Source organism: Salvia miltiorrhiza, chromosome 5 (genome assembly GCF_028751815.1).
Source record: "Salvia miltiorrhiza cultivar Shanhuang (shh) chromosome 5, IMPLAD_Smil_shh, whole genome shotgun sequence".
NCBI classification, from domain to species: domain Eukaryota; kingdom Viridiplantae; phylum Streptophyta; class Magnoliopsida; order Lamiales; family Lamiaceae; genus Salvia; species Salvia miltiorrhiza.
The window spans coordinates 9,418,082-9,445,275 of NC_080391.1; the positions used below are offsets into that span (position 1 = coordinate 9,418,082).

General features: G+C 34.5%; 2 protein-coding genes across 2 annotated transcripts; both read left to right on the top strand.

The window, feature by feature from the left end:
- The first annotated feature begins 1,788 nt into the window (after positions 1-1,788).
- LOC130985832 (pyrophosphate--fructose 6-phosphate 1-phosphotransferase subunit beta) lies at positions 1,789-8,848 on the top strand. Its single transcript, XM_057908982.1, has 16 exons — positions 1,789-2,244; positions 2,891-3,052; positions 3,138-3,259; positions 3,688-3,741; positions 3,827-3,933; positions 4,047-4,152; positions 5,073-5,136; positions 5,805-5,893; positions 6,829-6,960; positions 7,144-7,314; positions 7,397-7,512; positions 7,630-7,741; positions 7,859-7,943; positions 8,234-8,278; positions 8,369-8,437; positions 8,519-8,848. Exons 1-16 carry the CDS (start codon positions 2,055-2,057, stop codon positions 8,593-8,595), a joined length of 1,701 nt encoding a protein of 566 aa, XP_057764965.1. The 5' UTR covers positions 1,789-2,054; the 3' UTR covers positions 8,596-8,848.
- Positions 8,849-24,784: 15,936 nt separating this feature from the next.
- Positions 24,785-26,398, top strand: LOC130985833 (uncharacterized). Its single transcript, XM_057908983.1, has one exon. It carries the CDS (start codon positions 25,373-25,375, stop codon positions 26,276-26,278), a length of 906 nt encoding a protein of 301 aa, XP_057764966.1. The 5' UTR covers positions 24,785-25,372; the 3' UTR covers positions 26,279-26,398.
- Positions 26,399-27,194: the final 796 nt, after the last annotated feature.

Genomic DNA, 27,194 nt, shown 5'->3' on the forward strand with positions numbered 1-27,194 from the left:
AAGCTACTTGTCATACAAAATAATCGATCATATAATTTTTTATCGATCCAGTTAACCATTGAGAACCTGTTATTTTTTGTTAATAAATTTATTATGAGAAAATAAGAGATAACAAAAATTTATTTTTTAAAATATTCATTTTTTTTTACTTCATTTTCTACAAAAAAAAATTCACAATTTTTCATTCATTCTTTCCACTTCAAGAAGAGATAATATTATCCCTCTATTTTTAGTGTGATAATATTATCATTCCTTGAACTAAGAAAACGGAATGAGAAATGATGAAATTCTCTTCCGTAGAAAATGGAGAAAAAGAAAGAAGGAATTTAAAGGAGGATTTTTTTATTATCTCTCATTTTTCCATGATAAATTTATCAATTAAAGAAAACAAAGTCTAAAAAAATAGCCATTATATCGGTTAACCTAAAAATCAGATGTATTAACTGATTATATACCGGTTAATCATAATAAAACAAAGTTACAATTTTTTTAAACATTGCAAAAACATAAATTAGAAAATCCCAAACATTAAGCTTGCTCATTATTGAAGAAGACTAACTGTAACTACTAACTTGCAAGTGGTTACCAAGTATGAAAGTTATAATCTTTTAATATTTTTTTTCTAGGTATAATTCGAACGGAAAGTTTTCATGCAATTTTGTAACCGGATTCAAAATTCTGAACATAAACGATATAATAACAATTAACCATAAACGAAGCATAGGTATACAAATTAATTAGGAAAGAACAATTTATTATAATATTTATGTCATATACTCTCTCCATCCCACGAATCTTGACACGTTTGATTTCAGCACGCGAATTAAGGAATTGTAGATTAGTATTTTAAGTGTGTAGTTAATAAAATATAAAAGTGATAAAGTATGAGATCTGTCGGTCGACTCGAAGTCGCAGTTTAAATGAAACCATTAAAAAAAAAGAAAAAAAAAAGAGAGGCCGCAACGTAGCTGAACGCAAAATTGTTTCTCCGGTGGGCTTGGATCGCGAATTTATATCCTTCGATTTTAATGGGCTTGAAGATCTCTTTTCCCTAAAAGCAATATCCCGTGGGATTGAGGCCCAACTCATACGGGCTACGGCCAGCCAAAACCAATGATCACACTCAGGTAGTCAGATGGAAGAAAGAATTTGATGCTCGAATATACTTTTTCCATCTTTTTATCCACCTACCACAACAACAGAGGTCCCAGATTGAATAAAAATGTCATTAAAAATCAACCTAATTATATACATATTCTTCTCTCTTTTTCCCGTTTACCTGTGGTTCAGGTAATACCTTTTACTCAATCTTATAGATACGCATGAATATACCTCATATGGATAAATAGCACCACTATCTTAAGATGTGTAAAATTGAAAGATATTGTGTTAATGTGATTGAAGAACAAAATCACACTTTAATGTATATATAGACTTCACACTTTTTATTAAGACAAGACATTTTATAATACTCTTTAGTCTTTACCAAATAAAGTGAATTACTATAATATTGAAATAGGCAAAAAGAGAAAAGATAATTAAATTAAAACGCTGCCTATGCACATTTTTAATTCCAATATCGAGAAAGTTTCATTTTGTCAAATAAGATGAGCCACCCATAAAGTGTTACTTATATTTTTAATCTTAAATTTATGTGTAGTGATATCATAAATTAAGTATAAAGCAAAATTAAACGCCACTGAAATGACGATACGTACGATTTGCATAGGCGCGTACGTTTAGGTGAAAACCGCATAAATGATTACTGAACAATGGAAATGATGTGATACTCCACCCTCATCACCTAAACCCTAATTTCACCTAAAAAATAAAAATAAAAATAAAAATTAGAGTCATCACACTAAATCTTTGTCACGTGCGTATGATGAAATACCAAAACCACCCTCCACCCAACAAGTATCCGATTCTGGCGGACCTTCCGAGGACACATATACCCCTATAAAGACAAGGCAGCACAAACATAGGCTATCGATCTGAAGCTTGGTCACTGCCGAGTAAAACTGTGTAAGAACCACTTACTCTCTCCTCTCCTCATGGCCGCTGCTGCAGTTGTTGCCAACGGCGATTACGCCGCCGTTCAAACTCCGTCTACCGGCCGGTTTGCCGCCGGTTACAGCGAAGTACAGAACAGCCGTCTCGATCACTCCCTCCCCCTGCCTTCCGTCCTCAAAAGCTCCTTGAAAGTCGTCGACGGTCCGCCTAGCTCTGCTGCCGGAAATCCAGGTAAGCACTCGTATATATGTATATTTGAGCGAACACACGCTGGTGTGTACGCAAGTATGATATGAGTGTTGAATATGTTTATTTTGTGAAGACTTTTTGTGATCTGGTTGCTGGAACTGCTTCGAATGACGTTTTAATATTATTATGTAATGCTCGGTTGTTTCGGTTTGTTTGAGGGGAATTCAGTGACGTGATTTGAAGATTCTTGTTGCTATTATTTTCTGCTGCATTGTGGAAACTGGATCCGTGTTATCGGGATCCAGAAACTCTTTATCCGAGTTTTAATAGTCGAGCTGTTATCAATTCCACGATGAATACCTTCGCAAACGTGCCCTCAGATTTTCAGATTTACTTTAGGCTTTAGATTGTTTGTTTAGGCGATTTTTCCAGTAAAGTTTATGTTAGTTTTTGTTTGGTTTAGTAAGTTTCTCGAGCTTAAGCCGGAATTTGTTTCTTTGGATTTCGGAGGGTGATAAGTTGATGCTTGGCGAGAAATTTTAAGATTTAGCTGATGCTTCCTAGGATTTTTGGTGTGATTTATCTGATTTTACTATCAGGCTATTGACTTGAAGTTGACTTAATGCGGATTGAACTAGAAGAATCTGGCTATGTAGGTCATTCTAATTGCTGTTGGATTGATATGCAGATGAGATTGCGAAATTGTTTCCTTGTCTTTTTGGACAACCATCAGTGAACTTGGTACCAGGAGATTCCACCGGCGAACTGTTGCCCAAAGCATTGAAGATTGGTGTAGTTTTATCTGGTGGACAAGCCCCCGGAGGGCACAATGTTATCTCTGGAATTTTTGGTTAGTGGTTGAATTGTTTGGTAAATACTATATGAAGATCTATTAATGTCAATAGGTATGATTTATACATGTATATGGATTGTAGATTACCTGCAGGATCGTTGCAAAGGCAGTACATTGTATGGATTCCGTGGTGGGCCAGCTGGAATTATGAAGGGCAAGTATGTAGTGTTGACCCCTGAGTATATCTATCCTTACAGAAACCAGGTAACTTCTACTTCTCAACTGAGATCTGTCTTGTGTATACAATTGTTGGATTATTAAGTCATAGTGCCTTATTCATTTGGCTTGTCTAAATTGATAAGCATATATGTGAAGAAAAGGCTGGAATTTAAAACCTTGTTGCACCCTTCTTTCGGTTAGAATGGTGTTAGTTTTTTTTTATCTATCATTTTTTCAAGATAGATATAGCCACTGCACCTTCTGAGATTGCTTTCATGACTGACCTAAGTTATATTCAAATGCCACTTGTGTGCTAATGGAGTGGCACACCGTGGCACATTTTCTTGTTGAGGCAGTGGCACTTTATCATTCAGTATCTGTACTGAAGTCAAATAAGTTGGCCCATGAATGTGGTTGTTAACACCAATCGATTGTGCCAAACCTTGACCTATGTCTCTTACTATATCATTCAGGGTGGATTTGATATGATTTGCAGTGGGAGAGACAAAATTGAGACTCCAGAACAGGTACCATTTGATTTGATGCATATGCATACTGCAACACTGAAGCCTTTTGGCTGAAGCTGATGGAAGCTCAATCATCCCATTTCAGTTTAAACAAGCTGCAGATACAGCAGTTAAGCTTGATCTGGATGGTCTTGTAGTAATTGGTGGAGATGATTCAAACACAAATGCCTGCCTTTTGGCGGAAAATTTTAGGTACACTACATCTTGACTCCTGCATATCAGAGTTATTTGGTTTCTGATTTTTCCTCTTTATTACTAAGTAACTTAATGTGCTTTCCTCCTTCCATACTATTGTATATTTTCAGGAGTAAAAACTTAAAAACCAGGGTTATTGGATGTCCGAAGACCATAGATGGTGATCTAAAAAGTAAAGAGGTGCCTACAAGTTTTGGGTTTGATACTGCATGCAAGGTAATTTATGTACAAAATTAAATCAGTACATTCTTCTTATATGTAGGGTTATATATAGTCTTATATTTTTCTCCAATAAAAGACACTAGCAAGAAGCTACTAGAACTCATTTTTCTGTGTCTTTCTACTTAGCCTTTTCATTCAGGTTGTCATAATTGTGCTCAACTACTGTCTGGCATACAGAATTCAGTGTCGTTATGAACTTATGATTAAGTGTTTTGGATTATCATTTCACACTTCTAGCATCTAGTTTTGTCTTGCTAATTATGTTTTCTCCTTCTTTCAGCTATGACGATCCTGGTACAAGACCAAAAATTATTATATTTATGTATATCCATCTATTAATCTACCCTAGGGGAAAACATACTCTTAAAAGTTTGAAAGGACTGAGCTTTTGGTTGCACTTTTGCTTCACTAGAGGCCCTGTTGGATGTCTCCAGCTGTTCAGTTTGCATTATTGACTGGAGATGTCTCTCATACTGTGGATGTCTTCACTACAACACTTTCTTTATAAAATCTTTAGAGTTGACTTAGGGTTTTACTGTTATGACTGCCATACGGGACACTATCTTCCCTGCAATTTAGTTGAACTCTTTATGTAAATCTGATTACAATCCCATTATCTTCTCAAAACTTTCTGATGAGGGATCTTTTACATAACAGAAGCAACTGATTTCCTCAAATATTTTTGATATATTTTTAATTTATCCAGTGGTTTGTCACCTGAAATTATTATGTTGTTCTGTGATTCATCTATAGTTCATAAGATAGTTTATATAATGTTCTCTTCTATATCTACTGCATGCCTTGTGGTAGCGACTTCTTGCTAAATAGTAAAATGCACTTTCGTCATGACAATTGTTTAGTTCAGTGTTTGCAGAAATGACCCCAAATGTTCTGGTATTCAACTCTTTCTGCAGATTTATGCTGAAATGATTGGCAATGTCATGGTGGATGCTCGTTCAACTGGAAAATACTATCATTGTGAGTAATTGGATCTGTATTGTATCAGAAGAGAATATTGTGTGCTATGTTTCTTTCCAATCTAATTGGGCATCTATGTAGATATGGTAGTGGAGAATACCTTATTCTGTTTCCTTTATCTCATTCTAGAGGTTGAATCTTATCATATTCTAAAGAATTTCCTTGTTGTCCTTTTTTCAAGAAGATTTTGAAATTGTTTAACCATCTCCATTCATGATCTTTTGTTATATTTTCTCGTTATGTTTGAGTCTTCCATAAGAACATGGTTGAATATATCTCATTCAAAGTAAACTCTGGCCTCTTGATATTATATTGCATCCATGGTTCTTCATTCTCCATTTCCTCTTCTGGGATACCCTAGTCTCTCATCTTGCTATGTGATGACATAATTGTTGGAGAAAGCCTAAAAAAAATTATATAGAGCAAATAATTTGAGGTTGCCTAGCAAAAATATTCGATGTAGGGCATGATAGGTATTAATTACACTACACTAGACTTTAAGCATCTACACCTAATGGAATAATTAGATCATTGAAGCTTGGAGTGCAAGTTGTCATTTGTAATGCTAAAGTTAGCTTGAAGCCTTGTTTCTCTTGTCGATGACAGTATGATATCATTGTAATGTTTCTCTTATTCTTGAACTGCAAAGTGAATAATCTCCTATGCAGTTGTTCGACTTATGGGGCGTGCTGCTTCTCACATTACATTGGAGTGTGCTTTGCAAACTCATCCTAATATCACTCTAGTTGGTGAAGAGGTAATTTAGGCTTATTGGGACTCATCTTCCTGCTATATCCAGATTCATACCTTATTACCTTATACATTTGCAAATGAAGTGCTACATTGGAACTTACTTTGTATGAGAAGCTCAAAATAAGGTTGAAGGAGACATGACAAACATGAATTTTGTCCAGTGAAAATTTAAAGCATAAAGTGCTAATTAGTCTAAAACATGAGTGAACTATGCTACAGCTAACTTGTCCCCCATTATATATTTCATGTAGTGCATTTTTCACTACATATAGTACTTTGCTTCCTCTTTTATGAATCCAAGTTTTGACATCCTTGTGCATGATATTGGTCTGAAGCACAACTGAAATTTTGATCTACCATTTCCCCAATATTTGGTAACCTATTAATGGGCATTGGAAGTAAGGATCTTGGAGTCAAAATAGAATGAACAAATGATTATAATGGGGATTTAAAGCAAGCTATGACTCTTCCAAATTTTACATGCATGGAGTTAGTTTCTTGTCTTTTGTTTCTTTGCACACATGTATATGAGTGTGATATATAGAGAAAGGATCCAGTGAGAAATGAGAATGAATCTGGAACGTCAGATATTCAAATCCTTGTAGAGGGCGAAAATCCTAGAGGGGCGAAAATTTCACCACATTAAAGTCAATTTGGCTATTTGTGCATTACAAGCAGTTTATTTGTCGATTTATATTGGCTTATTTGTTATTCTCATTTCTTGCAAAAAGTAGTTTTTCTCACTGGATCCCAAAGCTGTGATATATATATATATATATATACACACAAACACACATGTATAGGAAAGGGTTCAAACGAGAGAGACCTTGCCGCCTGATTTAAGCATACTGCATTCCAAAACTATTGACCATCTTACAGTTCCTATTGCTTTCAATACACTCAAATGAGTTTCCACTTCATGATTCTATCTTGCTTCAGGTTGCTGCTAAAAAACAAACCCTTAAAAATGTCACTGACTACATTGCGGACGTGATCTGCAAACGTGCCGAACTTGGTTATAACTATGGTGTAATACTCATCCCCGAAGGACTTATTGATTTTATTCCAGAGGTAAAATTATCTTGAATCTGTTTGCAGTTTTCTGCTTTACCTTGCAATTATACTCTCACGTCACAATATACACTATTGGACCAACCATTTCCTTAAAAGATTTTTTTTTTTTATGCTGATTTTATATGGATCTACTTTCACTTTGCTAATTTTAGATTTGACTAATTCATATTTCATTTGCAGGTTCAGCAGCTCATTTCAGAACTGAATGAGATTTTGGCCCATGACGTAGTTGATGAAGCTGGTATTTGGAAAAAGAAACTCACCCCTCAGTCTCGTGAGCTTTTTGATTTTTTACCCCCAGCTATCCAGGCGCAATTGATGCTTGAGAGAGATCCACATGGAAATGTCCAGGTACATTTATTACATAATGCTTAAGGTGCCATATTACAGCAGTGGTTGGGAATGTATGTTATACTTTCTTCTACATATCCAGGTCGCCAAAATCGAAACTGAGAAGATGCTTATTCAAATGGTTGAAACTGAGTTGGGAGTGAAGAAGCAAGCTGCTGCATACAAAGGTCAATTTAAAGGGCAGTCACATTTTTTCGGGTACCTCTCTTTGTTTTGTCACTATCTCTCTCAGTTAATGAGGATTGGATGATTAGATTGTTACATTAGATGTCTGAAACGGTGATACTTAAATCTCTTTTTGTTCTGACTTCCCAGATATGAAGGAAGATGTGGTTTACCATCTAATTTTGATGCCACATACTGCAACGCATTGGGTTATGCTGCTGGTGTACTGCTTCATAGTGGGAAAACTGGATTGATTTCCTCGGTTTGTGCTTCTACTTGTACTTATTGATGAATATGTTAAAGTGGGATTCTCAAAGCAAAACGTTTAGAGGATTTATCTTGGAATCAGCTTCCAATGTTTCCATTTCTGTTTTTACAGGTTGGGAACTTGGCCGCCCCTGTGGCTGAATGGACTGTTGGTGGAACAGCGCTGACCTCCTTAATGGATGTTGAAAGGAGACATGGTATGCCTTTTATTTTCTATTTTATCATAGCTCCTAATGCTTGTTTGCTTGAGAAAAGATTTAAACCTAAGTCAAGTAATCCAACATGTACACATTGCCTCTGTCACCCCATTTTAGCCTTTTTTAAGGACTGCCCTCCTAAACATGCAATAGAGGCAGTCTCTGCTACAGTAACCAAGCAAATCTATTAACAAATAACAATAGAGGATTTTCTGTTGGCCATTTTTTATACTTTAATCAACTTTGAATTATTAATTTAAAACTTTTTTCCTGCAATATTTCTGTTGCAGGTAAGTTCAAGCCAGTGATAAAGAAGGCGATGGTTGAGCTGGAAGGTCAGAATATTTACACTCTTTTTTCTGTATTGGAATTCTAGAATGTTTTTTGAACCTGTCTGAAGTTTAGTGCATGCATAATTGTTTCAGGTGCCCCATTCAAGAAATATGTGTCTATGAGGGAAGAGTGGGCTCTTAACAACCTATACATTAATCCTGGTACGCTTGTCTGAGTTAGTTTCTGGTTGACATTGCTATTATGAAATTGCTTCCATTAATTTGTTACCTTAAATTACACAGGTCCCATTCAATTTGTGGGCCCAACAGCTGATAAAGTGAATCACACCTTATTGCTGGAACTCGGATATCAAATATAAATGTGAGTTTTGTGGGACTTCTCACAAAGTTTCTAATTTTTGTGACCCTTTCACATAATCTGAACCTCTGCTAGTCTCCCTGAATTTCTCTTCCCTTCTCCTCGGTGGATTAATTGTTATAAGTGTAACGCGTATTTCTTCTTTATCGTTTTCTCTGAGACGAGTACATGAATAATTTGTCCTCAACATTGAATGTCCGAAAAATGGGTTTCACAGAAATAATTTTATAAATAGTTTTGGGGGTTTAGGGTTATCTGGCATGCCTGCATTTTGCATATACAAGTAAAATTGCCTCAGAAAAAAAGGGGGAATGTTTAAGATTATACGAGGAAAAGGAGTTTACAAAGAAAGTGTCACGTTTTCGAATAAATTTTTGAATAGGTTTTGTTTTTGAGTTTTTCCTTACATAAGTAGAAACGGCAAAATTTTACCTTTTAGGCGGTCGAAAAATAAATTAAAAATTGGTTCTACGGGCAATATAACTATATCACAAAAAGTATTGAACGTTAGTTTATGCTGTAAATCGATTAAATTATACCTCCTCTGTCTACAAATATAACTTCATAAATTTTCTCTCCGGGATGTTTGCAAAAAAATTCATTCTGTTTTTGAATTAGACCTTACCATTGATAATATTTTATCACTAAATCTCCTGTACATTCGGGTGTGCGGTATACCAGGGTGTACAGTATCATTTTAATATAGTGTTAGTGTCATTTGTAAAATAAAATAGTGTTATTGTCATTTCAAGATACTGTTAGTGTTAGTGTCATTTAATGTCAGTTTTAGTGTCATTTACACCCGGGTATACAGTACATCATATTTACCTTTACTTTTTCATCATATTTACAACATAACACTACTTACAACACTTTTTCATCATTCTCAATACAATACATTATTAATTATAACGCATTTTCATCATTTTCAATACACTTAACAAACTCGTCTTAAAATTTATTTCACTCTTTTCTAGATATATTTTTAGAAAATTTTATTGTATACGGAGTAAGTATTTAGGTAAGCTTTGATGTTGGAAAGATGATAAATGATGTATTAAATACTCCCTCCGTTCCTAAAATGCGGTTTCGTTCCTAAAGTGCATACTCAGTTGAGAATGCCATATATTTTAAGAAATTGAGTGAGTGAGTGAAATAAGGATCTCATTTTTATTGAGTAAGTTGTGTGGGGTATCCTTATCTAAAAGAAAATGAAAAAATATTTGTACATATATATGTGTGTGTGAGAGTATATTGCAAGGCTTAAAGATAAAAAAGAAAAAAAGAAAAGAAAAGAAAGTGTTAATGTATATATATGTGTGTGTGAGAGAGAGAGAGAGAGTGTGTGTTTATGGATGTGATAATACTTGCACAACGTCAGTGTGATAGTATCAATACAAATCGCCTTAAAAAAGAAGATAGTATCAAAACAAATCCAAATGGACCAAATAGACTTTTCTTTTGAGGAAATCCAAAGAGAGTTGAAGCCTTTTGATTATCACCTTTGTTTCTGAAATATTTTGATTATCTCCCTTTTGAATCTGAAAAATCTTTCTAAATTGACTTCACATCAGGGATTCCGACATTCACGTGCTCCTATTTTGTGTTTTTCTTGTTCCTATTTCTAAGAGAATTATATGCTAACGATAAGAATAATTACACATTCATTCGCTTATAGCTTTACACGCCACAAGTGTACGGGTGCAATTATGTATATACAAACAAGGTCGAATTCACAGAGACTGATTAAAACTAATTACTATTCTAAATCGCTATTCTCTATCTAGATAACAAGAATGATGGGTTTGTTTTTAAACAGAGTAAATAAAAATTGCAGAGAAAATAATTCAAATTGATAAAAGAAATTCAAATGTAAATAAATTATCCCAAGTAAAGGTTTCAATAGATTCATATATCCCAACAAATTCAATTCAATAAACAAAGACAAATTCTCTTAAGACAATCTCAAAGCTAGTCTATACCCACTTATGTGGCATACAAATAGTTGATTACATGCAAGGCTACCGTTCTCGCATCACTCTAAAACATGCAACTCCAAATAGTTCTTAGGATTAATGTCTTCACACTTATTTCAATTCTTTCTTGAATATCAATAAATATGTCTTACGTTCTTAGGTCAGGTAAAAATTATCATCTTCCGATCTCAAATTAATACCTAAGATTATGCTAAATTGGTGGTCAGTCAATCAAGCAAACAATGCACAAGAACATAAAAAAGGTAATTCAGTCTTGATAAATCAAATCAAATAAAGTCAAGAATCCAAATCTGTCTACTCCCTAAACCCTAGAATAAAAGCGTTCTAGCCACACATAGGCATATGAACAAGAACAAAAGTAAAAATAAAATGAATTGACATTAAACTAAAAAACCATAGAGAAATTGCAGAATCTTCAATCCTATCCAAGCGTATGAAATTCTAAAGCTATATCACTGAAAGTAAAAGTCTGAAACCCTAAATAGGTCAATAATGAGACCTATTTATAGTCTCAGGGAAAAACTCAGTCTAAAATCCGAAAATACTAATAAAAACGTGAATACAGAAAAACCCGACAAAAATGGCGACCGGATCGGCAATCGCCGATCTGGTCGCCGAAATCCTTCATGTCAGCAGTTCAAAATCGGCGACCGCCGATCTTGCAAAATCGGGGCGGAATTGAGTCAGCGTGTTCGACGATCAAAAACAGCGATAGCCGTTTTGATCACCGATTTTGGTGTCGGCCTTAGTGCAATTTTGGCGATAGGTTTTTCCGATCGCCGATTTCATCCCCAACTCGTATTTTCTCTATTTTTCCGCCTTTTCTCGATATGTGAGCCTATTTTTTATTTATCATTTTCATCCCTTGGACAATTCCTTCATTAGTATTTGCTCCCAAAACACTCATTTCTGCATCAAATTGGCCAAAAAAACTATACCAAAAAGTGAAATCATGAAATAATTAATATGGATCAAGCTCCAAATAACCACACAATATATAGGCATAATTTCGACACAATTCATAGAATATATATACCATAAAAACCATGCAAAATAAGTGTTTATCAACATTCCTTCTCCTCATGCGAACCAGATATATTTCCGTTTACTATTTCAATTATTTGATTTCTGAGGGTATTTTCTTAATCTTGAAATTTATAGTTCTATTACTGCAGGTAGTTACTATAAAAGTAAATGACTCTTTTTAAAATCTTCAATTCTCTATGTACGAGACACTCCAAAGTTTCAGAGTTTTATGATGAATTGTTGCCAAACTTTCCGTTTAGAACTCTTCGTTTTATTGGTATATGAATTTTGATGATTGGATTGGGGGGTTATTGGGAGATAGAGAGAGTATAACTATATATACATATACAAAAAATTAAAGTTTCCACCTACACATATAATATAAATATGTGGCCAAAAATATGTTTCTGTGTGAGTGTAAATAAGTGTCAACGCATGTCGCTATTTATATGTAGAAAAAGGATTTTAGCTACACACATATTTGTATCATTGTATGTGTGGGTAAAATCATCAAACATCTACTTACTTGCATACTATATATTTATCACCAAACGGGTCTGTTATATATATGTGGATAAACTGCGTTTGGACGGCCGTCAGTTGAGAGGAGGATTTGCTCGATTTGTTGTACGAAACATAATGTTATAACTATTTTTTATTATTGGTGTCAACCACGTACATGGATGTTTTTTTTATATTTAGACTAAAATAAAAACGTATAATTAATTTTTATTTTGCATGTGCAGTAAATTGGTTCAATATGCAATCAATTAGCGATTGAGTAATAATTTAAGAAAAACGTACTGGTAATGCATTATAGTGGAATTATATGTAGAGTTTTTGCATGTGTTGATTGGATGAGAATACATATTAAATGGGTGGGTATGCGTCACATCCATCGTAACAAACCCCAAGAAGCGCATAACATACAACCTTGAAGAATTAAATACAATCCATGTGCTCCAAGAAGAATCTCGGGGCTCCGATCTCTGTGACGAGTTGTGGGAGGCGTTTCAACGAGCGAGGGAGAACGTGGTTATTGGTTTCTTTCACGCTAGACGTGAAGCCAATAGAGCTGCTCACGAGCTAGCTCGTTTTGCTTTATCTGTTTCCGATGTAATGATCTGGAAGTCGAGTTTCCCAACTTGGCTTCGAGATATTGCTCTTGCTGATTTATAGTAAATGAATCTTCGGTTTTGTCAAAAAAAAAAAAAAAAAAAAAAATCACTACCCACCCACCAATCTAAATCATAAATTCATGCTCCAATTAACACACACCCATTATATACTATACAAATAGGAAATGTAATGCAGATTGAAATTTTGAAATTCGAGAATAGAACCACGATGGTTGAGACTAACTACGTATATATGTCACCCAACTTAAACGTTAAATTCAGTTGACTAACAACTTCTGCTTCTTCTTTTCTCCTTTTGCATCCATTATAAAAAATTGAGTGAATCTTAAAAAAAAATTTAAATAGTGAACATGAAGTGGGGTTAATGGTAATTGGTGAGGAAGTGAAATGTTGTTTATGTGAAAATGATAGGAAATTAAAACTCATATCTCTCCTTTTCCATTTCATAGGGAGTTTCACTTTCTATAGCAGATTGCAAGCGTGTGTGCATCGCATCGCATGTGTGTGTGTCTGTTCTGGATACGTGTGTGGTGTGTGTGTGTGTTGTGATAAATAAATAGGTGGTGGATCCATTAAATTAAATTGGACAGTTGATGGCTCAATAAGTGGGACCAACCTATTCCTATTAGTTTTGTTTGTATATAAATTGATATATGGTTCCGTTGCATATGATCCATCAGATGCCTATTCTTGGCTTCCACACAACTCTCTACTATTCACCTCACTTTTCTTCATCTCATTCTCACTCTTCTTCACCATCTCCTCCATTTACCTTTAAACACAAACATAATTTCAAGTAATCATGAGATATGTATTTTATTTTATTTTATTTTTACAATCCTACATTTATTTCCTTTAATAATCATTTATGTATTTCATTTCTATATTTCTAATAATAATTATCTCTCTCAAAATGGAAATTTTCCATAAATTATTGAATTTTCTTTTTTTTTTATCTTTCCTTTTTCATTCTCAATTTTACCTTTTTTTTTATTTCTTAAAAACACACATATCAAATTAAATATCGTGATAAAAGCTTTATTTTGATATATAATATGGATGTAAATAATGAATTTTAAATATAAAAAAAATTATACAAATCAAAAGTTTTAAAATAAAATATTCTTCTCTCACCTACAAAATAGTTGTTACTGCATTTGGAAATATTAAATACGCGAGTAATTATTTGATTTATGGAATTGTATTCTTGTATAATGAAAAATACAACCTCATTCAATTCATTTTATTTTGAATCTCATATTAATTTTTTTATTAAACTTAATCAATTCAAAATCTATATAAAGGGATAAATTTTGAACAACTACATCAGATTTTCAATAAATTTCGTCAATTGAAAATCTAAATATAATGATACACACCCACTTTTCATTAGATTACACACTATAAAACGGCACATAGATTTTGTACAATTAATTTGTTTTGAAAAGATAATCGAATTTAAGTTAGCGGCCACTACTAATATATAAATTTTAGACTAAAAAGGATCAATTAGTGAGTATTTATATTTATTTATTATGAATGGTTTATAATGTTCGAATTTTATTGACACAAATAATCAATATTATCACAATTTATATTTAGTTATATAAATATAGTATAAATGAGTTTTGGTAATTAGCAGGTATTAGTATACGAGTTCGGGACGAGAACAGATTGTAAAATCAATTTTTTAAATCGAATGCGAGATATGTATGAGTATATAAATTATAAATTGATCGTAACATAGATCAATATGCATAAGTAGAATTCTCTATCATCGAGATTATTATTATTATTATTTTAAATTACTATCATCAAGATTATTAAGCGGGCTTGAGATGATTATGTGTAATTAACAAGTATTTATATTATGTATTATTAATGCTTACATTGTAATGTTTGCTTAAAAACATTTGTGTTGTTATTGCAACGAATACTAACTAGTGTAATAATTATATTTAGGGTAAATATCATGAAAACCCCTGAAGTATACCATTTTTATCAAAAATATCTCGAAACTTTCAAAATATTCTCTAAACCCTCAAACTATCAGGTTTTTATCAAATATATCATGCATTTATTTTTCGGTCACCAAAAACGTGATGTGGCTCGCCGGATGCCACAATGTAATTTATATTATATTTTTTTTAAATGCAATGGCAAAAATGGCATCGTTTTGTACTATATCATTTTTTAAAAAATCCACTCTAAAATTAAAATTCACTTCTGATGAGGAGTAATATGTGTAGAGTAGGGAAATGATGCGAACCAGAGGAATCACCCTCACCAGAGAAGTCATCAGAGTCAGAGAAGTCATCCTCACCAGAGAAGTCATCAGAGTCAGAGAAGTCACCCATACTAGAGAAGTCACCATACCAGAGATGTCACCCATATCAGAGAAGCCACCCTCGCCAGAGATGTCACCTACGCCAGTGAATTCATCAGAAATCGCGGGAGAGCCCCCGCGTATAGACGAATTTACTATTTTATCCTTCGATCATGCAAGGCGCATGCATTATAGGCGAATTTACCATTTTGCCCCTCTATGTAGTTTATAAATAGACTCCGCACTCGTGCATTGTAATTACGCTACCTCTTGTTTTTTAATACAACAGCTATTTTCTCTCTCGCACCAAGTTCTCCGATCGTTTATTTTACTCTTTTCGATCATCTCTACTAGGTATAGTCTACGATTTCAGCTTTGTAGTTTAGGTGTTGGTTTCGTGAAACACCAACTTCTATCGTGTTTGAAATTCATGCTAATTACCTAAAATTAGGGATAAACACGATAGAATATGGTACGAAACGAAGTCGATTTTGTCATATCATTTTTTAATAATAGAATATAAATTACATTGTGGCATCCGGCGAGCCACATCACGTTTCAGGTGATCGAAAAATAGATGCAGGATATATTTGATAAAAACCTGATAGTTTGAGGGTTTAGAAAATATTTCGAAAGTTTCAGGGTATTTTTGATAAAATAGGTATAGTTCATGGGGTTTTATGATACTTACCCTTATATTTATATATTCAAAGAGGTTTGAGTAATTAGTGAGTACTAGCTGTTATACAAGTTTGAGACTAAATTAATGAGCACAAAAGTTTTATATGGGTATGAATGGGTGAACTATATTAACCTTATTGTTTTGATTCATCATCATCCTTCATCACGACCAACAATTTCAAATAGCAAAATCCTATCCAAATATAAAGTTATTTTTCTAATTTTTTTTATAAATTACAACATAAAGTGATTATCCGTCGAATTTCGATGAGTTAAGAACTAGTTACATTTAACATCTATATGTAAACTAGTCAATACAGAATACTTCAATCCAAGCTCATCAGATATCTTAATATGATTTTTTGACCAACTCACATCACAAATATACTCTTATCTCTTGATATATTCATAAAATATATTCAAATGTATTATCTGGTGTGATTGTAGCAATCAGATATACATCTCTTAGTAGCTTATTTCTTACTCCATTTTTTTATATATTACATCCGTCCCACGAATCTTGACACGTTTCTATTTTGGGTAATAATTATTACCTTCTCTCTCATACTTTATCACTTTTATTATTCTCTCTCTCCTATTTTATCACTTTTATATTTTATTAACTACACATTTAAAACACTAATCTACAACTCCTTAATTCACGTGCCGAATTCAAACGTGTCAAGATTCGTGGGACGGAGGGAGTATAAATTTATAATATTAAATAGAGAAATTAAAAGGCCGCGTCACATGGGACTCGAACCAAGATCTTTGGTCTTAGAGACATTAACCTCTTACTGCTTGACCAACACACGCACACATTTCTTACTCCCTTTTATCTAATAATTCGATGGCTCAATAAATTCATTACATTTTATAGGAAAAAAAAGGTTCATAATTAATAACTACTCTGAATTCCATATATATTATCAAATTATGTGACACTATTTATTACATTCGTGGATGATTGATATGTGGCAGTACGAAAAGATTTAAGACTTATAATTTAAATCAAGAAAATATATACCCTAACATTACATAATCTTAATTAAACTCTTAATACTGTCACATATATAAATCCATAAATACAATAATATCACATAATTTGACAATGGAAGATATTAAGTGCATAAGAATTAAGGTGTAGGAAGCAAACGGAGCATATGCTGATTAAATGATAATACAATAATATACAACAATCATTGTAACAGAGTATTATTGGTAAAAAGGAGCGCAATTGCTTTTTCTTTTTTTTTTAGGGAGGAGCGCTATTGCTAAATAGTGAAAAATAATGAAATAAATAACATGGAAAATTACAAAACCTTTAAAGTTTCCAATAATTTTAACATTGAGATATAATTTTGGAGAAAATAAAAGGTGCCACATGGCACGTGGTAGTTGGTATGCGAGGGGCCAGAGTAAATAATGGATGTATAGTAGAGAAAAAAGTATAGGTTACGAACAAAGAGCATTAGACAAGCATCGCTCTCAAAAGTCGCCACCACCTTATTAATATTCATTAACGTATTCAAATTGTAACGGGTGGGGCCCTCTACAACCTGTCATCTTTGGACATTCTCATTTATCGTCTTACGTTCTCTCCTATCTTATACTAATATCTCTATTTTCATTATGCTTTGATTCACATTCCTTCAAAAAGGAAAAAATATCAGTCACATTCGTTCGTATTTGTTGTTGATATGTAGTAAGTCGTGCCCAATTTTATTTGGCTGGATCAATATGAAAAATAGATAATCGAGTCTAACTCATATATACCAACGAAGAATTGGATCAAAACACAAATACACACACTAGATAATGTGTGCACGTCAGACAGGGTGAATATAGCATACATAGTTAGAATAAAAATATACTCCTACATAGTGGGTATGGTAAATACTGTTAACGATGTCAAATGTCCATCCAAACTAATGAAAATTTATAGATATTCATAAATATAATTTTAATAAATATTAGCTAATTTTCTGCTAAAAGAATTAAAGTAAAATATCTCATGTTATTTCTTTATCTCTTTCCATTTCTCTTTTCCAGACCCAGCTCCTTACGATGTAGGTGATTTTTTTCCGGTGACAACATTCATATTGTCAGGTGTTTACTTTGCTAAAAGTTCCGTTCTCCTTGTTTACTTTTTCAGTCATTTTCTTCATATACTTTTTCGGTGACTTTGGAGCTTCACCTCCTTTTTCCGTTTAGGATTCCGAATACACTCTTCTGGTCATATTTGGTGTTTAACCAATTAAATTTTTGTGTTTCTTCATACAACTGTACAAAAGGAAATTATTCATACCGAGCGTGCCAGGACGCTACATGCCTGACTTGTACCAAGTGTTGCGCGCCAGTTTTTGGGGCTTATTGTACGAATGGACCAATTCATACCACTCGTATCAAGTGTTGCGCTCCAGTTCGTGGGACAAATGATACGAAAAAACCTCATTCCTACCAATTGTTCCAAGTGTTTGTGTGATACCACTTGGTACGAATGGTACGAAAGAACCTCGTTCATACTAGTCGTTCCAAATGTTGTCTGATACCTCTTGGGACGAATGGTACGATAGAACCTCATTTGTGTTAGCCATCCCAAGTGTTATACACTATCTCTTGGGACAAATGGTATGGAAGAATCTTATTCGTATCAGTCGTTCCAAGTATTGTTGATGTGGAGTAGCTTGACGTTGATTATTTGGTGGCTACAAATCGTGAAAAGGGTCATCGTCGATAGGATTTAAAGCGGAAGTAATTTTTGGTTCATAGCTCAGATTTTCTATTATAATATATTTTCGAAAGCGGAACAACGTTTCAAAGTGAACTCATCATGCTTTGTGCGATGATATAAGTGGTCCTATGCCTAAATTTCTTCATTTCCAAACACTAATATGGTACAAAATAATCTCATTCATTCCCGTTTTGAGGCCTTAAACAATTACTTTTTACTCCAAGCCCTAAATTACGATCTCTTCATCTTTGAAGGAGATATCCGTGGTCACCTGAATCATCTCAATCAGAGTTCTGTAGAAAAAGTTATAACAGTTCTACGAAAACTGCCAAAAATAATGGGTTCAAGGGCATTTTCACCCGAAAATCCATAAATTGGCTAAAATTTAGTTAAATAATGATTGTATACGACTATTGATTTTCACTATTTATATGGTCATCTCAAAAATCGCCTCTAATAATGTAGAATAAACTAGAGAAATGTATGGATAAGTATTACTCCATTCATCCACTAAAAGTCATGTGGTGTGATTGAGAGACACATATTTTAATAAATGGTTGGAAGATGTATATAAAGTGGAGCAGATGACCCCTCAAAGTTGATTGGTTATGCAATTTTTAAATAATTTTTTCATAAATATTGAGTGTGAATGATGTTAAAAATATAAGTATGTATATATCAAAATGAAAACACTATATTTATTATGGACAGACTAAGACAACAGACCATATTTTTTATTGACATATGAAGTACATAATAATAAGAAGCATCCGGTGAGAACAATACTCATTTTTTAAGTGATAACTAGGAATATATGTATAGACACAAAATCTATGAAAAAAAATTGAACAAATAAATGCAATACACGGACAACCATATTTATGCATGTGATACATTTATTTGTTTACTTTGGTGATCTATTGTTCACAATTATATATATTTGTGCATGTATTTTTAGTTTTCACAATAATAATTAGCATATGTGATATATCAATTAATACGACTAATGGACGTATTCAAATAGTAAAATTGAGGGATTCAAAATCTCTTCTTAACAAATAGGCCTTTTGTGTTAATGATAACAATTACGAACGTGAAGGCCACCACAAGCGTAACGCAATTACACTACCAATCCAAATTAATGACTTGACATCACTCACACTCACATATATATTTTCTCAACGATCAAAATTCAATTCATTTTTTTTTTTTAAGGAACGAGATGATCAATATTATTGAACACAAGTACATGGTAAATGAAGATGACCCACCACAATTATGACATATAGTATTCCCTATACAAGGAACTTGGTTACTTACATTTCAATATTGACAATATATGTATCATTTGCTAAAATTCTTCAACCAAATAATCGATTCCTCCAGCACTGAATTTCAGAGAAATAATTAGGTAGTAGTTGACTTACACACCATCATGACTTTTTAGATATTAATTAGCTGATAATTAAATCAATATTTCGTTCAGAATAATACTACTACAATATTATGTTTAGATATACTTGTATTTATTATGCACATTCACGTGTTGACTTTCTTAAAAAATTTAGAAGCTGACTTTTCGAGAAAGTTAAAAAAAAGAACTGAGAGAAAAGAAGTAGCAGCAAATACTTATTTACGCCGAAGGTAAATTAACAAGTCTTGAGTGAAAAGGCATAGCTGGAATAGTGAAATTCAACTTATAATATTTTATGTGTTTTGACCGTGCAGCTCCACAAAGATAAAATTTTGTTTTTATATTATATTTTTGGAAGGTACATAAAATTTGAGTTAGTCACACAAGTTGATGAAAAGGACGACAAGTTGGAGGGAATAGGAGAGCAGAGGACGGATCTTTGTCTACATTTATTCCAAGCAATACGAACTAAAAGGAATTACTAATTTTTATGGTGTGAATTGCGCCGATTGTAACTTAGAAAATGGTCGGACACATGTTGAGATGATTTTTATGTAAAATGGACCACATATTATCTATAAATTTTTAATACACGAAATGGTCTTCGACATTGTATTAGACTTTCTTTTTAGATTAAAATAATTAATCAGACTATATGGTATTATTGTTGGAAAAATGTTTATTAAATGGTGGTTAATTCATATTTAATTATGGTTAATTCGTTGGAATTTGTTGATGTTTAATTGTATATTTGAAATCTACGTCTCCAGCACATAAATTTAATGTATTTGATTATTCATTTATAAGTTATAATGAATGAGCAATTAATGCATAAAGTTTGATGTTTGAAAAGTATTTAAATGCACAATTTAATGCTTGCGAATATGGGGGAATTAAGTATCCCACATTGAAAAAATAGGAATCTCTAAAGCCATTTATAATTGTTATCACTTTAGAAAAAAAATAATCAAGTGTGGACAATTATAGTGTATCATAGTAGGGCTTTTGAGGTAGCACCATTTGGATCCGTGCATGTGCCGCATCGTCGCAAGGAGCATTGAGGAGCCACTTTGAGGTGTACTTATGCATCGTCACGAGGAGCATTAAAGAGTCAAAAGATTTGGCTAAGTGACTCGTGAAGATGGCTCGATGGTGGTCCAATGAACTCGATCGAACTTGTTTGCTGATTTTGTGTCTCCGGTTGTGTTTGAATTCCAATGTATTGGCCCTTTGAGGCTCACTTCGCACAGGCGCGTCATCGCAAGGAGCATTATGGGGTCAATAGTTTTGGCTAAGTGACTCGTGAAGATAGTTCGGGGTGGTCTGGTGGCTCGATCGCACTTGTTTGCTGATTTTGTGTCTCCGATTGTATTTGAATTCCAATATATTAGTTGGTGGTTATTTATAAAATCCATGTCATAAATTATTATACTAGATGTGTTGTAGTAATACGACTACGCATGCACATGAATCTTAAAGGTAAAAAATCCGCAAAATGGTGTACTATTACATAATTGCATTTAATTTTCGGTCGGCTACCTATCCTATGCGTGGTAGCCATATTTATTTTCAGTCGAACTATTTTTTTCATAAATAATGGATTAGTTCGAGAATTTAAACTATAGTTTAATAATTAGAATAAAGAAAAAAACTGTCAAATATCCATGTGTCGTGACCGGCATCAACAAATTATACATTGCATGTTCTTATACACTTTCATTTTATAATTGTACTTGTATAAGAAAAGTGTGATACTTTTCACAAAAAATAATAATAACTCATCAATATTCGATGGCTTATTAAGAAGTTCACTATAATTTAGGTATAAGATCAAGTTTTTTATAAAGTTGAACATTATTAATTACAACTTAACAAAGTAGAAAATTTTACCTATCAACACTTAATTATAACTATTTTATAGTATAACATAAATAACTCATGAATTTTATTTTCCTAATAAATACTCCCTACATCCTATTGATCCTATCCTGCTTTTCTTTTTAGGTTGTCCCATTGATCTTGTCTTGTTTCTATTTTTGGTAATAATTTTATACTACAAACAATATGGGGCTCACACTTGTACACACTTTTACTACACTAATTTAACTCTCTCCTTAATAACTATGCCTAAAAGAAATAGGACAAGCCTAATGGAACGGAGGGAGTATAAATTAATCTTTTATTATTTTAATTAAGTATCTTCATACATGGCACGTGTGTAAAACTAGTAAAAACTAGAAGGAATACCTTAATGGCTTACTACTTATAAAGCCATTAAGTATAAGGTTAATTGCGTGTAAATCCACAACGTTTTCTCGGAATTGATTTTTGCTCCTAATTTAAAAATGTACTTTCAAATACATAACCTTTCGTTTTTGTCTCAAATTTGTCCGGTGACCGATTTTTTCTTACGCGGGGGGCCGAAAATGATACGGTGGCAGCTGGAATTGATACGGTGGTACATTTATCACATGTGGAAAAAAAATTAAAAGAAAAAAGAAAAAAAAAACCCACATCATCTTTCCCAACCTCCCTCACTCCCAAACCCTAATTTCTCCTTCCCCCACCCGCTGCCGCCCCTGCCGTTACCGTCGCCGTTGGCTGCCGCCGCCAAAGATGAAAAGAGCCATGGATCTATGAATCTCAAGCACCAAAGATCTGCCCTCTCTAAACTCTTTCGCTTAATCTCAATATCAATCTCAATCTTCTTCATACCTTCTTCGGCGCTGCAGTAGCCGGAATATCGGAAAACCTTCATCATTCGCGTGTAGCATGGCGCAATACCCTCGATTTTCCGCACGCATAGCCACTGGTACAAATCGTCGTTGAGATCCATCATCTCAACCGCCAATGATGCTGCCGACATGGATGCGTCGGCTTCTGGGAGGGTAATCCACTCGTACGACACCGTTTTCCATGGATTTGCGGCGGAGTTGTCGAGATCTTGTTGTCACCGTCGGCGTCGAACTTGGTGAACACTTTCTCCGATCTTCTGAAGGCGGCGAAAGTGTCAGAGAGCATCTTGGAAGAGAAATCAATTTCAGCGGGCTTGAGCATTTTGTGCGATTTCCAGCAATTCTTAGCGAGGGCAGATCTTTGGTGCTTTAGGAAGACCGAACTCATCCATGTTGAATTTGTTTCCTCAGGTTCTTCTTCATCCTAGTGTTGCTTCGTATTTCTTATTTTTCTCATGTTTCTCACCGTCCATCGGAAACTCTCCAGAAGACTATTTCTGGTGCTGGATCCCTCGATTTTCTCAAGAACAATCAATAGGTGAGTTTTTTTCCTGTACTTTGTTCATGGAGCCTTTCAAATCTGTTGTGAGCCGAGGAGAAAATGAGTGGCGCCTAGCGGCAACGCCGACTCGGTCTGGAGGAAGAGGGTGGTGGTGGCGGCAGGGGGCGGGCGGCGCTGGTGGTGGTGGCGGTGGCGGGTGGGGAGAGGGGAACTTAGGGGTGAGTAAATTCAAACCGGACCGGATCGGACCGACCCCAGTATACATGTGCGGTCTGGTCCGGGTCTATTTTATAGGACCGAAATTTTTTTGGGTCGGTCCGGGTCTGAATCCGCTCGAACCTGCCGAATCCGGACCGACCCATACATTTATAAATTAATTATTTAATTTATACATTTAATATTTATAATAATATTAATAAAATCTAATTTTAATTATTAATGGTATGTTACGTAAAAGTGTAAAACTCAACAATGATTTATACTTTTGTTGTTATGAATTATTGAATGTTGTTGCTTAATTTCATACAAGTATGCTGTTGATATGTACAAATTAATGGAATTTTAATCTAACTATACGAACTACTTCACCAACAATGACGTGTCTTTCTTATTTGAAGTAGTATTTAATATTTTCCAGCTGCTGTAGTTTGAAATTTTATCTGCTGCCCGTGTTTGGGTTTGTGTGTATGTTCTTTTCTTGATCACTACTTTTCTATGTCTCTGTCTTAGTTAACGAGTTTGTAAAGAATATTAGTATATAGTATTAGTTTTTCTTGTAATGCTGCTCTCTCTTAGTATGGAAATTCTTATGTTTTAAATCTGAAAATTAAGTGCAGAATAAGAAGAAAAAAAAATTACATAGTTGGCGAGTTAGATTCGGATCGAATCGGACCCGTTGCTCGGGTTCGGTCCAATCCTGGGACCGATCCACTCTTCGAATTCGATCCGAATCGGTCCAAAATATTAAAATTTTCGGTCCATCAAACCCGGCGGATCGATCCGGGTTCGACCCACTGCTCACCCCTAGGGGAACTAGGGTTTGGGGATGGAGGGAAAGGGGAAGGAAGAATAAGGATTTTTGTATTATTTTTTTTATTTTCACATATAAAAAATATCCCTAGGTGTCAATTCCCGCTGTCACAATGTTAATTTCGGCTACCACCGTGTCATTTTCGGCGCCGGCATAAGAAAAAACTGATCATCGGATAAATTTGAGACAAAAAGAAAAACATTATAGATTTAGAAATCGACTTTTCAAATTGGGAGCAAAAACCAATTTCGAAAAAATGTTATGGATTTATAGACAATTAACTATTTTTAATACTCCCTCCGTCTCAATAAAAGTGGCCACTTTTTTTTGGGCACGAAGATTAAGAAGGGGATTGTTATGTTTTAATTGAGTGTGACCCACCAAAATTAGTGAGTAATTTTTAGAAAGTGGCCTACAATTGTTGACCAAATTAGTGAGTAATTTTGACATTTTTAGAAAGTGACCTACAATTGTTGACCAAATTAGTGAGTAATTGTTGACTTAATTAAAGTAAACTTTTGCCATTTTTAGAAAGTAGCCACTTTTAATGGGACACCCAAAAAGGAAATATGACCACTTTTATTGGGACGGAGGGAGTAATATTTATACAATTTTAAAAGATCTTGTCATGATATTTAATTCAGCATCCATATCAAATAGTATTCTTTTATGAATTATATAGTTAACGATTTAAAAGAAAATCAAAATATTAAAAAAAAAAAGAACAATTATTGTTTTAAAGAAAATAAGAACAAAAATTTAGTGGAAAAGAGTTTGCGTAACAATTCTATTTTCATGCGTGATTTATTAAATGTATCATCATATGAAAATAATTATTGGATGATAAAAAAAAAGAAAAAAGAAAATGTATCATCATATGAAAATAACTCTTGGATGATTAAAAAAAAGAAATAAATAATGGTGGAGTGTGCTTTTAATGGCGATATTAATGCGGGACACAAATTACAGAATTGCAGCAAAATCCCCTTCTCCTAATTACTGCCATCAACGCTCTAATAAATAATCCTCATTCCCATAATCCCCCACCCTCTCTTTATTTATTCCTTTTTAGTCTTTTTTTTTTCACGAACACCAAAGTCGCAATCTCCTTTTCTATTTCCAAATAGTATTGCGCAAAGCTAGGAGAGAGAGAGAGAGAGAGAGAGAGAGAGAGAGCTTCTTGAGCTTGAAGAAATGGAGGAACCGCAGCCGCTGCCTCGAATCCTAGCGCCATGCGGCAGTGGAAGAAGAAGCTGTGGCGATTCGAACTCGCCGGAATTTGAGTTTTGGATGGTCAGAAACCCTTCTTTTCCACCGCCGAACCTTCTATCCGCCGACGAGCTCTTCTCCGATGGCGTCCTCCTCCCCCTCCACAATCTCAACCTCTCGAATGAGGTTCCGCCGCGAGGGGCTGACGCATCCGGGTCAGATCGAGGCCCGGACCCCGAATCCTCCTCTACGGAATCGGCTGAATTGTCGGCCAATTCCTCGTTGACTTCGTCAAAGCGGTGGAGAGATATTTTCAGGAAAAATGACAAGAAAAATGGTGACGATCAAAGCGTTAAGGAGAAAGATAGCAGCGTTAAAGAGCGGAGAAGAGAGAAGAAGAATGGTAGCGTTGGTGGCGCCGGCAGCTCGGCGGAGCTGAACATTAACATATGGCCTTTCGCCAGGAGTAGATCTGCCGGTAACAGTGGAACTCGGCCGCGCGCGGCGGCGGTGGCGACTCGGAAGGTGAGCAGCGCGCCGTGCTCGAGGAGTAACTCGAGGGGCGAATCGAAGTCGAGGAAGTGGCCCAGCAGCCCCGGCAGAGGCGGAGTCCACTTGGGAAGAAGCAGCCCCGTGTGGCAGGTCCGCCGCGAAAAGGCTGTCAAGAATGAGGGTCGACGGAGAGTCCCGGTTGCCGGTGCCTCTAAAGCTAGGGTTCTGAGTTTGAATGTCCCCGTGTGTATGGGCTACCGCCAGCATTTCAGCTGTAGCAGCGATCAGAATAGCGCCGGAGCTGTCGTCGCCGCCGCTGGCCGACCGGCCGCCGGTGATGGGGTACGTGGAACTAATTTGTTTAATATTAGAAGCCTCTTTACCAAGAAAGTCTATTGATGCCTTCAAAACTACTACACTCTACACTTAGGTTTGGTGTTTATTAATCAATTACATTTTCTCCATGCTTATTTTTCCTGTCCTATGTAAATTAGTATATAGAAATTCAGTCATTTTCTGAATTTTGTTTCTACATAGTTAACCATCAATTGCATTCGAAATTTCGAATACAGAAAAACATTCAATCAAACAAGAAAAGTAAGCTTTTAATTTTTAAAAATTTCACTTACGATTATTTAAAAATATGGAGTAGTATTTAGTTGGGCCCTGACCATTATTTCTGGTTCCGCTATGTTTCTATCATTCTGGCAAAACTCGGCTAGTCAAAATTAAATGAAATATTCGGAAAATAAATTTGATCTTGAGAATGGACGATTCCATGGTTAGAGAAATTTCTTTTCGGTAAATAAATGCAAGATGGGATAATAAAATTCGTAAGAATCTTTTAAAATTTCTCAAAGTATAAGACGTATCTTACATTTTTTATTTTTATTACCTGGGGAAAGACATCTATGAAATTTGAACCAAAATCTCACTGTTAATATAAGCACATCATCATTGTTTGGACGACCCCGAGCATTTGATCTTTTAAGATGGTAGCATTAAAAGGATGCATAATCACGATAAAGTATTTATTTTTGGACATCGTTGTATAGAAAAATGGTTGTCATGTTTTTAATTTTCTACAACCAGCACATATTATACGAGCAAGATTTGTTTTTATTTTTCTACAACCAGCACACTAAACTTTATTATATGAGCAAGATCTTTTGAGACATTTCAACTTTGTAAATGTAAAAACCGTTCGATGTAAATTAGTCTTAATTGTTATTGCCAAGATTCTGGCGATCCGGCTGAATGCTGCTGCGGCCACCATCGTCTCCAACAATCAATTTGGTTTTATTTTAGGACGTTC